The 13,548-nt window shown below is 42.4% G+C and overlaps 1 protein-coding gene across 1 annotated transcript in view; it reads right to left on the bottom strand.

Moving 5' to 3' along the window:
- stx8 (syntaxin 8) overlaps window positions 1–13,548 on the bottom strand; it is a 42,902-nt gene that overhangs the window by 9,473 nt on the left and 19,881 nt on the right. Inside the window, exon 7 of the mRNA XM_086157157.1 lies at window positions 113–214. Within this exon, the coding sequence (XP_086013283.1) occupies window positions 113–214 (102 nt within the window). The remainder of the gene's footprint in view (window positions 1–112; window positions 215–13,548) is intronic.

The raw sequence follows: 13,548 nt of genomic DNA, 5'->3' as shown, positions 1-13,548 counted from the left end.
AGATCTGATTTGTAAATGCAGGAAACCGATCAGGTTGCAGGGGAGAGGTTCTTATTGACAGGCAAAGAAGCACATTAGTGCCTTGCAAGTAAAAGAAAATGACAGCACTTACCGCAGGATGCCGACTTTGTTTCCAAGAGCTTCACCCTTCGTGTCTCATTACGGACCCTGTCATCGGTCTTGTCCACAAGATGTGTGATGTCGTCAATGATTTCTGGGAGTGGGGGGAAAAGAAAGGTAATATCAATAAAGATAGTTTCAGCCTCGTATTCTTTTACAATCTCCTATTTCTGTCATTTCGGGACATAAAATACCTTCCCGTAACGTTAGATGGAACCGTGATGGGTTGTGTTGGATGTGACATCAGAGCGGTCGGTAATTCCAAGAGGCAGAGGCTGCCATCGCGCAGACATGAGCGCCGGCGACGGAGGGAGTGGGTTTTGTGAAAGCATTCCAATCCTCAACCTTTCAAATGGTTTCGCTACTTCCTCAGTCAACCCTGAGTTTAATCAGGCCCTTATTGTTCAGCCAACAAGTCTGCCAAACCCAGGCTTCACAGACCATGCCCGGGCCTTCACAGAAGGAGAGTATGTTTTTTTTTTGTGTGTGTGTGTGTGTGTTTTTGTGTTTGGCGAGGTGCTGGGGTCCCTTCAATAAGAGTTCTTGATTTGAAGGTTCTCTAAACAGAGGCCTGTTGGATTTTTTTAAGAGCTTGTCACTGCTTACATGACATTTCAACAGGCCTGTATCAACAACCAGAACACGCCCCTGCCAAGAATAATGTCAAAAATGCTATCGTTTGTTGTGTCAAGTGCTTCGACTTTAGCCCCCGCTGCACTTCTCCACTGAGGTTAATCAAAATTAGTGCAGCGTTTTTTGCATAATCCCTCTGACAGTCTGACAGACAAATGGCACCAAAGAACAACCTTCTTGGCAGAGATAATAAATTGCTCTACAGAGTACTAGAGTGATGTATTGGAGTACTGGATTGAGTCAGAGCCCATTGGCAAATATCAGCCGGAGCTAAAGACGGCTAATAAAAACGACCGCTATAAATTATATGAAATGATATGATGTATTTGTGCAAATGAACAATAACAGTGTCTGATGCATTGACCTGCGGGGATAAACTAAACTGAGCATGGTGTCCAACACAGATTTCTTTTTGAAGAATGGGAGGTTCACCTACCGATGACAGCTAAATGCCAAAGGATATAAACTGTTCTCTAAAAGCAATGATAGATGTCCTAATTTTGCTTTTAGGTGTTAAAATGCTTTACTTACAATTGAGAGACATTTCATCTGTTTGTTTTTTTTCCTTGATGTCCAAAAAGATGGCAACACAATTTGAGCCCTTCCAAATTGTGATATATAACGATTTGTCCCCGTAAGTCTTTGGTTCTAATTGCTTTTTTTTAAAGTGCAAGTGTTGCCTAGGCACCATCTTCAATATTGGCCTTTGCCAATAAACCGCATTTGGCTGACATTGAATCATCCTTCTGTAAAAGCGATATCAGGAATAAATAAATAAATAAAAAATAAGGCACAAAAGATCAAGCGGCTGCAAGTGCAAAAAAGCAAGGGTAAGGCTACAGTATATGTGAGAGGGAGCGGATACGGTATCCCCTGGAGACGTCGACATCATCATAAAAGCATCACGCAACAATTTATAGGGAAGAAACTCATCTTTTACTGGCAGGCGAGGGGTGGAGACACAGAACCATTTGTGCCGCGTGCCACTGCAACTACTCACAGAGGATGGCTTCGGTCTGCCCGTTTCTTGATTCAATTCTGGCTCAGCAGCAACGACTGTCCGCTGACGGAATGTGAACAATGCCAAGACGGCACTGGCGGTGCAACAAGGCTACACTGCGGTTATGATGTGGTCGTATTCGAATAAGCGTTATCAATTTTGTTTTTATTCTCAATTTCCTGTTCCGATCCCTGCGTCTATGGCTTTTCAGCCCCGGGTTAGGGATCGCCGGGACGCAAAGACAGCCTTGTTTCGGGCTTGTTTGTTTAACACAAATCTTACATTTAATAAACCTCCCAACACTACAGGCCCTTTTTGTACTGGCGTTGCCTGAAATAAAGCCTTAACAAATCTGTCTCAAATAGCACTCTGCTCTGATCATCTCGCCGGTCCTTGACCTACTGATTGTGAATTCCACTAGCTGTGCGACGGCAATCACAAAAATTCAGCCTGGGTCAGGTTGCCCAATGCTGCTGAGATCTTCTGTTTTCTCTTCCGAAATGACTTGTCAACAACATCTGACTGGATGTGGTGCACAGCATATCGTCTGCATACGGGTGCATCTAGTCACCCTGTCCCTTATTCCATAATCATCATTTGGTTGTGAGACAGACCAGTTTAATTTATAAGTGAAACTGGCACGATACGCTCTTCAACATTTTCTCACATCTGGTCAGACCCGGGTTCACCTTCGCCATATGCCAGGACCGCAACTGGAACGCCTGAATGGCATTATGTTCCTTTCGTTTATATGTTAATTCTTTCTTTCAAAGCGACGATTTCAGAGCAAGAAAAGAGAATTCTTTGCTGAACTCATGTTTCGCAGCTTAGCTTTCAAGACATTTAAACGGAGATCAGGATGCTTGCGATAAACGCGTATTACATTTTTGTGTCATAGATACGGGGAAAAAAAATTCCAAGTGCTGCTACTCGATCAGTCAGAGTTAAAACTGCAATTTACTGCAACTTAGGGTTTCATGTTGTTTGTCACAAGTTATGAGATCAATTATATCTTGCTAGGCCAGGGGGGCTGAACAGGCCCCTGCACCTTCCCTCCCATCAGTGCACACAGCAGCTGTCAGCACAGTGTTGAAATCCAATTATGATTTAATCTGGCATAAATAATTTGGTCGTTTCAATTCTGGCTGGGAGGAGTCACGCGTGGAATTTACATGTTCTGGTTCTCAAGATCCCCCCCAAGAGTCTATAAACACGCTCTTCGTTAAGAGTGTCGAAGGGGAGATTGAATTGCTGTACGTCTCTATACGTGGCCCCGGGATTGGCTCCGGCAGGATAAGTGTGCGCAGTCAATGAATAAATCAGACCATCATAAAGCTGCTACTTCCTGCTGAAAGCAGGTGAATCAACGGGTGGCGAGCGAATCGAATCCCGCCTCGCAAGCAGTGGACATGTACAGATATGTCAAACTTTTCTGAGCAAAGATTTGCCGGGTTTGAGCCAAACGTTTCAATCAAAAGGAATGACTGACCCTTTCAAGCTGGGTTTAACGCACCACAAAACCAGATCACATTGGATTTTTGCATGAGTCATGTATTTCATTCGCCTTCTTAAAATAATTGCCATAAAATGTCAAAAAAATGACTCGGGCAATTATTTTAAAAAGTTGACAACTTGTTGGTGTTTCTGTTGACAGAACATTGAGCCTTTGAGCGAAAACAAATTGACAGCCCGTGAGCGTCATTATGCTGAGACGCAAAACACTCTCTTCATGTTTTTAAGGCAATAAAAAGGATGAATTTCAGAAATTCAGAAATGTAACATCCTCTCCTCATTGCTTGGAATGGGGCCTGATGGGTAAGCCGTGAAGGACGGCAACATCAGAAGTTGTCAAATAAATAAAACTCAAACATAGCATCTCTAAATCCCTTCCAAATCATTAAAACGGTGAAAAAATAATGAATGTTGTAGTCAGGACAAAAACAATGTAAGGCTCACAAACAGGAGCATCAGGAGATGGATGGCAACAGAGGAATTGGGTTGTTTTTGTTTGTATCCAGTCGAGGCGGCATTTCTTTTTTGATTTTAAGATACATACCCAGAGTGGGCCCACAGAGTAAAAAAGGTTCACTCCTGTCAATTTTAAGACAATTTAACACCGTGGCCTTAATTCTGTTAAGCCTATTTGGGAGATTATTGATTTTGAGGATTCAGAGAAGAAGGCTAAGTAAAGAGGTGCCGTTTTCCCTCAGCCCTCCGCTTACAACCCTCACTGTGAGGCAGGAGGGGCCGAGCACAACTGTTACCGGTCGGGTTCATGTAACTGACCGTGCACGGAGAGTGGGGACTCTCTTGCCAAGCAAAACACACACATCTCAGAGAGAAACTGGAACCGCACTTGGCAGCCTAAGAGCGACTCAGCATGATGACACAACTCAAGGCAATTATGGTATTTACAAGAAGTTGCACAGCCTTGGAAGGCTTTCGTTCAAGGGATCTTTTTTTTTTTCTATGCCTCTCAGCCTGCTTATTTTAAACAAACTCAACCCGAGGATCTGCAGGTTAGTGAGGAACGGGACAGTTTCTCAAATCGAAAACAAAAGGTTGATATTCAAAAGAGGTTGGAAAATGCCAAGCTGTTGACACCCATGAATGCGATTAGCGAAAATAATTCTGCGTGCCATTTAAAAAAAAAAAAACAGCTGCCCAGGGGAAGCAAACAATTACAACAGAAGGTGCACAGCGAGACAAACGGGAAAAAAAAGAAGTCATCAGATGAAAACAACAGAAAACAAGTTGTCCTGGCAATTCTTGTAAAAAAAAAATTACATGAAAAAAAGGACTAGATGGCAAAGATATTGTTGGTGACAATTTAAAGGAAATCCTGGATAATGATTTGTGTTCCCTCCAATCTTGGACGAGATCGGCTTTTCCGTAATCTGAAATGAGGGTTGTTTTCGCCAGTTGGGGAACAAACATTGGACAAAACAATGGCGGCTGCGCGTAGCTAGGGTGATACATGTTTTTGGATAGGTGTACAGTATATCCTTGGCCGGCACGCGTTGGAAATACTTTCAATTTTCTTATTTGCTAAAAAAAGAAAGCCTATCGTTGGTGTAAAATGTAGTTGTTTAGTCCGCGGGGCTTAAATGCAGCACGATTAAAGTGACCTCCATCGATGAACGCTCCAGGTGAGTAATGGTGTACATACGTGCTGTAAGGATATTCGACTGCCTCTCGCTGACCGATTGCATGCACATGTGCCGGTGAGGCTCATGAGCGAGCCGCCGCACTCGCAATTCACCTTCCCAACATCTGGCCCTCTGAAGTACCTCACCACATGTGTAGAGATTAGTCTCACTGCTAGCCATTGTCATCCTCCCCCCCTTTGGCCCCAATGAATCTCTGTGGACCTCTGACAGGCTCTGCTAGTAAACAGGTTGGAGTTTTTTTTTTGTTTGTTTGTTTTTTTTTTTTGGCATTATTGCTTTCAATCGTGCCGTAATTAGTTGCCGGATTGAAATAAAGCACATTTTTTTCATTTCCTCTTTGGTCCAATTTGGGCTTTTTGTCATCCTTGGAATAAATATGACCATTTCTACAGTTGGGGATGTATTAACCAAGTGGTAAGTTCAACAAGTTGTCTTCTACTACTGAATATAATTGTAAAATACCATAAAGTCCTATTAATAATGCTGTTCATTGTCAAACTGAAAACTCTGGCTAACAAATAATTGCTGTTGTTAAGTCAACAAGTATAAACATGAAAGGGAACAAATGGAAAATGTGTGGCGCTTCTGTCATAAAACGGTACAACGTGGTGAGCGACTGCATCCCATATGATCTGAGCTGGGAGAGAAAAAAAAGGGGCAATCCAAAATAAACCTGAAGAGGAATCCGGGGTTGCAGGTTGCCAAAAGCGGGGAAGGCAGTGACCCGCCACTCTGAGGACAGCGGATCAGTGGTTTCGGCTCTAACCTTGATGGTCCTCTGCGCCAGTTTGAGACCGAATGGAAAAAACGCGGTGGTGTCTTTGGACGCTTGCGTCACCCTGACCCCGCTGCACTTCCTCCACCGAGAGCGCCGCCCGTGATGGACAGCGCAGAGAATGGGAAGCTGACGGACGGCTTTTTCGAACAGGGACGGCTTTTTTTCGCACACACACGCTGCGGTTCAAAGAAACACACATAAATCGAGGAGAACTTCAAAACTGCTGCGGTTTAAGCACGTACAGGCTTCTTGGTTAGCGCGTGGGTGGACTCAAAAACATAGTTCTTGATGATTCTAGTATAAAAACAGATAAAGATATGTGTTATCACCAGACGCAAATCTTCACTGTAGATCTAATAATATATATATACTGAATGGAGGTGATCTGCTAACTTTAGCAACCTCAGCCTGGCTATGAGCACGACAGTACACGTGTTTTAACACAGTTTAATAAAACTTGTGTTGTTGTCACAGAGAAGAATTACCTATGAACCCCTCTATCAATATGGATATTCATTCATTCATACATTCACTCATTATTGAAACCGCTTCCTGCACTCAGGGTTGCAGGGGTGCTGGAGCCTATCCTGGCTATCATTGGACGAGAGGCGGGGTTCACCCCGGACCGCTCGCCAGTTATTCACAGGGCCACACACAGAGACATACCTCTATTCACACGTCACATACAGACAGACGGACAACCGTTCACTCTGTCATTTACACCTCCTATAGAAACATAAACCATTCACTCTTTCATTCAAACAGCACATAGACACACAACCATTTAATTTCACATTCCCACCTCATATAGACACTTAAACCATTCACAGGTCTTACAGGCATACACCCATTCACTCGCCCATTCACGTCATACAAATTCAAAAAACGTTCACACAGCCGGGCAATTTAGACCACCAACTGACATACAGCATGTTTTTGGACGCCCTAAGATGTGGCAACTAATCGTCAAAAAGAGAGATCTTTTTTTTTAGTCTCCACTTCTTTTGACCTGGTCGTGCCAGGATGAATTTCAGGACGAGCATGAGGATGTACCCAGACCTCCTCATCACGAGCACCTCCAGACCAACCATCGTTGCCACCAGTAAAGGTAGCATGTTGGGTCAGGAACTATCCATAAGACCCGCTGGACCATTATGGAGTGCAACAATACCAACGCAAAATTCATAGGTAGCCTATAAGTGTAAAAGGGTGAAAGGGACTTTTGTGGTATTTCCTGTTAAAACCATTCATTTCATCATCTGGGGAACAGTAAGGCAAAGCAGTTGGCTACAATGCTTTTTAACCATCAACAAAAAGCTCCCTGAAAAACAAAGCATTTATATCGGGATCTAATGGGCTTGTAAAAACCGTGGAGACGGTCTGTTATGAGGTAGAGCTAGAGAAGTAGCAGTTAGTTAATTCATAATTTCACTGCTGATTTTTTTTTCTCCCACAACTAAAAACTATTTTAAAGGAAAAAAAAACTATAAAGGGGAGAGAAAACCAGGAATTTCTCTCTCTTAACTTAACAACTGTGACCTAATTGAAATAATATGAGTCGAATAATTTAACATCCTCGACGGTGAGTCGAGCTTCCCGCCAGTACGCCGGCCGGAGCTGTTGGACAGGATTTGCGGAGTCACTTTGATCTCCTCGCCAGACCCCATTGCACTCATAATGTGCTCACACACACAGACACTCACACACACAAACACACACACGGAGACGCATATGCTCCACTAGCATAGATGCCGACGCAAACACGTGTGTATACACACTTTCGGATCCCGTGAGTAACAAAAGAGGCCTGCACGCAAATGGAAAAGGGGGGGTGGGTGGGCTGGGAGTGGACGCGCCCACACTTTCCGGATGTGACAGGGCCTCCCCACTGGTATTCGACTCCGTGGGATGATGAAGCGGTGTCCAAGTGACAATGGTTGACCAACGTCGAACAGAAGCGGTTTGAATCAAAAGGAATGGTGGTGGTGGTGGTGAGGTTTGGGGTGAAACGGCTGAGATAGAGGTGTTTTACAGCGCTCTAGTCTAGTTGTTTTTTATCTAGTGGGGTCGGAGGATAGCTCAGGATGCAGAGGAGGAGTGTGTCGCTGTGTTGTTGTTCGTCCCAGAAAAATTTAAATTTCATTTCGCAACCAGGAAAGTGAGCGAGTCTGGTTGGAAAGCGCCGTGTTAAAGCAAAATGGGCATCCATAGGTCCAATTACTATTGATTATAGCATTAATAGCAATCAAAAATGCTTAATTTGACACTTATTTCCAGATTTCCCAATGTCTCCTCCCTGTTTTTTGTTAGATAAGATTAGATTACTTTCATTTTTAGTGTCATTACACATGTACAAGTGCAGTCTAACCAGAAATGCAGGTGCAGATAAAATAAATAAATGAACAATATGTACATGGTATATGATACAGATGATTCACAGATAGGGTACTATGAACATATACCGATGGATATGTACAATAAATATAATAGACTATGGACAGAAACTAAGGATTATAATTTACGAGTAGAAATGAACAGGTGATCATTTACGAGATGTACGAGAATAAAGTTGAATTGAATGTTAGAGTTCATAAATAAACATTTACGGTTGCTGCTTATGGTTACTAAAGTCATGGAGTATTGTATTTTTGCGACTGTGAAACATCTGTCCAGAAAGGACATCTTGATGGGCAAAAACTGATGCAAAACGTCTTTGTGTAGTCATTTGCTGGGTTTGGTCTAACTTGTTTTAATTGAAAATTGAGATTTGCAAAGTGCAAAGTGAGTGTGAGCGGAAACGTCTGATTTTGCATGAGTATGGTTTAGCAGAATTCTCTTTGCACGCCACAGCCAGCGACGATGATAAATGCTACTGTTGTGCTGAAAATAAGTCTATTACACAGAATTCTATCATCATATTACGTTACTGGGAATTATTTTTACGACACTTTGAATCACTTTGAATCACTTAAATCCACGAAACCCTCGCCGGCAAAATCGAATGAAACAAAGACGGAGAGACGGAACACTTGGCACGGGAAAGCGGCACAAGTATAATTGCTGAGAATCCTCACAGGGCCTGCGGCGGATCCGGGGTGACGCTTACACTGGATTCAACGCGGCCGGGATAAATGTTTTGCCAACAGCACGGCTGAAACAACTTCCTATCCTGAGAGGAAGCAGCGGCCGACATGGTTTATAGATGACAAAACCAGCAGAGAGAGAGCGGGGGGGGGGGCAAAATATGACGCACTATTGAATGGTACAAAGGCACTGACATACACCACCTGATGCACAGATACTTAGACCTACAGGGTTATACACACACACACACACACACACACACACAAACAAGCACTATGAGCCCATGTTGCTACACTTTTAATTGCAGCAGTTATGATTACAGAGCCATTACAGACGACATATCGTTCCATGTTCAACAACTCTAGAGCTGGGTTCTTCCATCATGGTTAAACACACACACACACACACAGACACACACACAGACACACACACACACACACACACACGCACACACACACAAAACGGATGTCCACCAATGAACTCTGCTGCCCACCAGTGGATTCACAAGTGAGCTGCTTAAGGGATTAGACGGACGACGCCTTGACTTCATATCACGGTTACCATTGACAGCTAATTATAGTGTATTTATTTGAAAAATAAAGAGTAAAAAAATGTTTCAGATTAAAATAGTACGATTAAAATAGCGGTAGGATCAAAGTACTGTTTATTTGTAAGCTCTGGATTTTGATCATATTAACACAAAACTGTTAAAACTGTCAGTGTAAAAAATGTTTCAAAAAAAAAAAATCTACCATCTACTATTTCAAAGATGTCAACAACTCAGTTTTGATCATTACACAACCATATGAAGGACTGTAACAGTTTGGGTTTCATTTTTTTGAATGTGTGAATAAAATAATTACCGTAATTTCCGGACTATTACCGATTCTTTTTACCACACTTCGAACACCGCGGCTGAAACAATGATGCGGCTAATTTGTGGATTTTTACAGGCTTATGAGCTTCATGCCGCCAAAATATTTGCCATGTCACATCAGACCAATGAAATTACACATAGACACCGCAGAACACACGCGTGTTGTTTACACAAGTGACGTTGAAGTGTGTGAGGCTGTTTAATTCTGACACCGAAGAAGACGACATTAGTAGTTGTGGTGTGCAGAATAAGGATGAAGATAGCGATCAATGGCTTCTCCTGGTAGGCTACTGTATTTTTTCTTTTTTAACAAGAACTGTTATAGGCACTGTGAGTGAAAAACTGCGTATTTAATTTAAAAGTGGGAAAAAGGGTTTATATATTTATCACGCCATGTCATTTTATGTGGCCCATGAGAACATCTTAAAAGGTCTGATTTTCTTAAAATAAGAAAGTCAAACGCGTGCATTGACTATAAACTAAATTTCCCACAATTCATGCCTATCATGTTACCTGCGAAGTTACCCGGCATTAGATCGCAGTGTATCCACGTCAATGTGATTTTCAACAAGTGGAATTGAGAAATACGAATGATCCCTAAACGGCCAGGAAGAGAAAAGTTGATGCAGAGTGAAGGCTGTTTCACGAAAGATGGGAATGCATATGTAACATTTTGGATTTAAATGAGTAATGAGAATTATGAGTAATGAAACCACTATGCTGATGTGGCCCTGGAGAAAATGAGTTTGGCACTCCTGATATATACAGTCTATAGGCTAGATATATATATCAAAATATACATACATAGAGAGCGAACGAGAATGAGTGAGAGAGTGAGAGTATTTGTGCATGTGTGTGCGTTTCTTACTGTAATTATACACTAAATATATAATTTACATACACGTACAACATTATAATATCAAGACTTAAGTCTGAAGATAAGATATGTGTGATACATTTGATAAAGGGTTTATTTGTAGGTGGCACAAAATGCCCTGACATTTTTTTTTCCTGTTCTCCCTTAATCTTTTGTTTATGCCGGTTTGTCACCCCTGAGTCTTTTTTTTGACCATACACGTGTGCGGCTATCAGATCGCAGGCTGACACCAAATGGATGGAGCATAAAGCGCTTCCCGTTTGTTGTAGAAAGGTGCTGTGATTCGACACAGTACAAATGCAACGGCGCCACATCACTTTGAAGAGTCGGCGATAGTCATCGCGTGCGATCAAAGGCCTCCCCGGTGCCTTGGCAATTCACAGGAATTGTTATGTCTAAAATACCATTGTGTGCGATGACTTTGGGATGAAACATTTATAAAGATTACATTAGGCATAGGGGTCGGGCTAATACTCTTTGAATGTGTCCTCATCACTATTCGCACTTTCAAGCACAGATGTGTGTCTGTGTTTGTGTGTGTGTGTGTGTCTGTGTGAACTTGTGCACACATGTATGCTTAAAAAAAATATCCAGGTTGTGAAGGTAGAACCATCCCGCTAATATGCGCTAAAATGGGAACCACGTGCTTTTGGGTCACAGCAGACTTTGTAAAATAAGTCCTTCCCACAATATATGGGGTGACCCATGCTAACCTGAGGCTGGGGGGGTTGCAAGGCAGTTCTCCATTTTTTTTTTTTTTTGGCTCTTTAAAGTGGCCTCCAAACCAGAGTGGTTCGCAATTAAATAAACACAGGGTCGGGTTTGTCACTGCTGTCACGTTTGTTCGCCAAAAACAACTTGCCGAGCCAAGCTCGAGTCAGGCTATGGTGAAAAAAAAAAAAATGTAAAAAATAAAAAAATTGTAATGGCAGGGAATCCTGTGCTCGGAGCGAAAGCGAGATGCCAGCTGGAATTCGTAGGTTCGTAGCCACCGCCGCAGTTGTACAATCTAACCGCATAAGAACTCTTTCATAAGGAGCTCACATCGGGGTATCAGCATCACTGAGGTTGCAGCCATACCATAACCATGTACTCCACCAGGAACTATTTCAAAATCTAGAATCCCGGTAGATGATTTGTCTGCTCCATCGCTAAACCAACGTGTCCCCCATACTCACAGTTACCCCTTACAGAAGTACTGCAGGACTCAGCCTACTCCTTCAGGCCATATGGAAACCCAATCATTTACTTCAGAGACTTTGCAGGGGTACTATTAAGCACTATTAAAAGGTTTATACTCGTCCATAAAGTGGGGCAGCCCATTGGATGACATAAAACTGAAATTGAAATTAGAGTGAAACCTTATTGTTATTCAAAAAAAAGAAATCCATTAAGAGTTTTAGTACAGCGGAGCACACTGTGATATGAAGAGTAATCCCAGTACTCCAAGGAAGTATGTGTAGGATGAATGAGCCGAGAACAATGAGCGTCTTGTATTGGTAACATGAAAATAGTAGAAATTTGAAAAAAAAAAGAAGCTTAAAAATCCAAGTCCAAAGTTAGCACTTCGACGACTGGCTGATTTGTAGGGTCTTTTGATATGATTTATATCATAATCATGTGTCTCTTATTGAGACGGACAGCACGGAGATAATTCACTCAAGAAACCAAATTTTATTTCAAGGGCGTGCCGAGTCCAGTGCCTCAAAACCGATATTTCAAATACACCGTATATTCTGGACTATTGAGCACACCTGAGTATAAAGTGCACCAGCTAAAAATAAACAAATAAATATGTGTGCATAAATAGGCTGCACTTGACTATAAGCCGCAGGTGTCTACCTTTTAACATGAGATATTTACACATCAACCTTTTTTTTTAAATTCTAATAAAATTCATACTGGTAAAATCCACAGCTGCGTGCTGGAGATGGTTTTTTTTCCAAAAAGTGCCTGTAACACAGCTGATGAAAAAGATTACCATATTTTTCACACTATAAAGCGCAGTTAAAGTTCTTAAATTTTCTCAAAAATCACACCTTACGTATGAATCCTTGTTGTGTTTACTGACCTCGAACCCATTTAATGTGGTAGACTGCACAATTGAGGCTACAGGAAGTGGAGATCAAGAAGTTGGAGGATTTCAAGTACTTAGGGTCGGTCCAGAGCAATGCAGTATGGGGAGAGGAGGTAAAGAAACTGGTTCAAGCAGGTTGGAATGGGTGGAGAAAAGTGTCAGGGGTGCTATGAGATAGAAGATTATCAGCCAGAATGAAAGGAAAGGTATACAAGACGGTGGTGAGACCAGCGATGCTGTATGGCCTGGAAACGTGGACGATGACAAAAAGACAGAGGTGGAGGTCGCAGAGATGAAGATGCTAAGGTTCTCTTTGGGAGTGACAAGGATGGATTGGATCAGAAATGGGTCTATCAGAGAAATAGCACCTGTTAGATGTTTTGGAGAGAAGGTCTGAGAAGCCAGACTGAGATGGTTCAGTCATGTACAGAGGAGGGATAGTGAATATATTGGAAGATAGATGCTGGAATTGGAGCTGCAAGGCAGGAGGTCTCGAGGAAGACCAAGGACAAGATTTATGGACTAATGAGAGAGGATATGAAGGAAGTTGAAGTGAGAGAGGAGAATGCAGAGAATAGGGTCAGGTGGAGAGGGTTGATTCGCTGTGGCAACCCCTAAAGGAAAACCCGAAAGGAGAAGAAGACACTGCGCTCAAAAATCTGTCAAAATGTTTTCGTGTGACTTTGGTAAGCGACAAAGCCGCTCCGCTTGATTGGTTGTTGGACCGTTCCCACCTGACACAGGGACGTTGTATTAAAGTTGGTTCTTGAATGAATATGTGTTGCAACGTCAGACAAAGTTAGAAAACTAATTATGTAGTGCCAGAACGCAATGTTGTTCCAACCTCACACTAACTTCAGGTGTCCACTATCATTGGCAACGACAAACCAATCGGAGAACAGTACGTATTATGCTTACCTCTGCCACTTTTT

This window comes from Fistularia commersonii, chromosome 12 (assembly GCF_037954325.1).
Source record: "Fistularia commersonii isolate RoL2024-O1a breed Wild chromosome 12, RoL_Fcom_v1.0, whole genome shotgun sequence".
NCBI lineage: Eukaryota > Metazoa > Chordata > Actinopteri > Syngnathiformes > Fistulariidae > Fistularia > Fistularia commersonii.
This window is presented reverse-complemented; position numbering and strand designations above follow the sequence as displayed.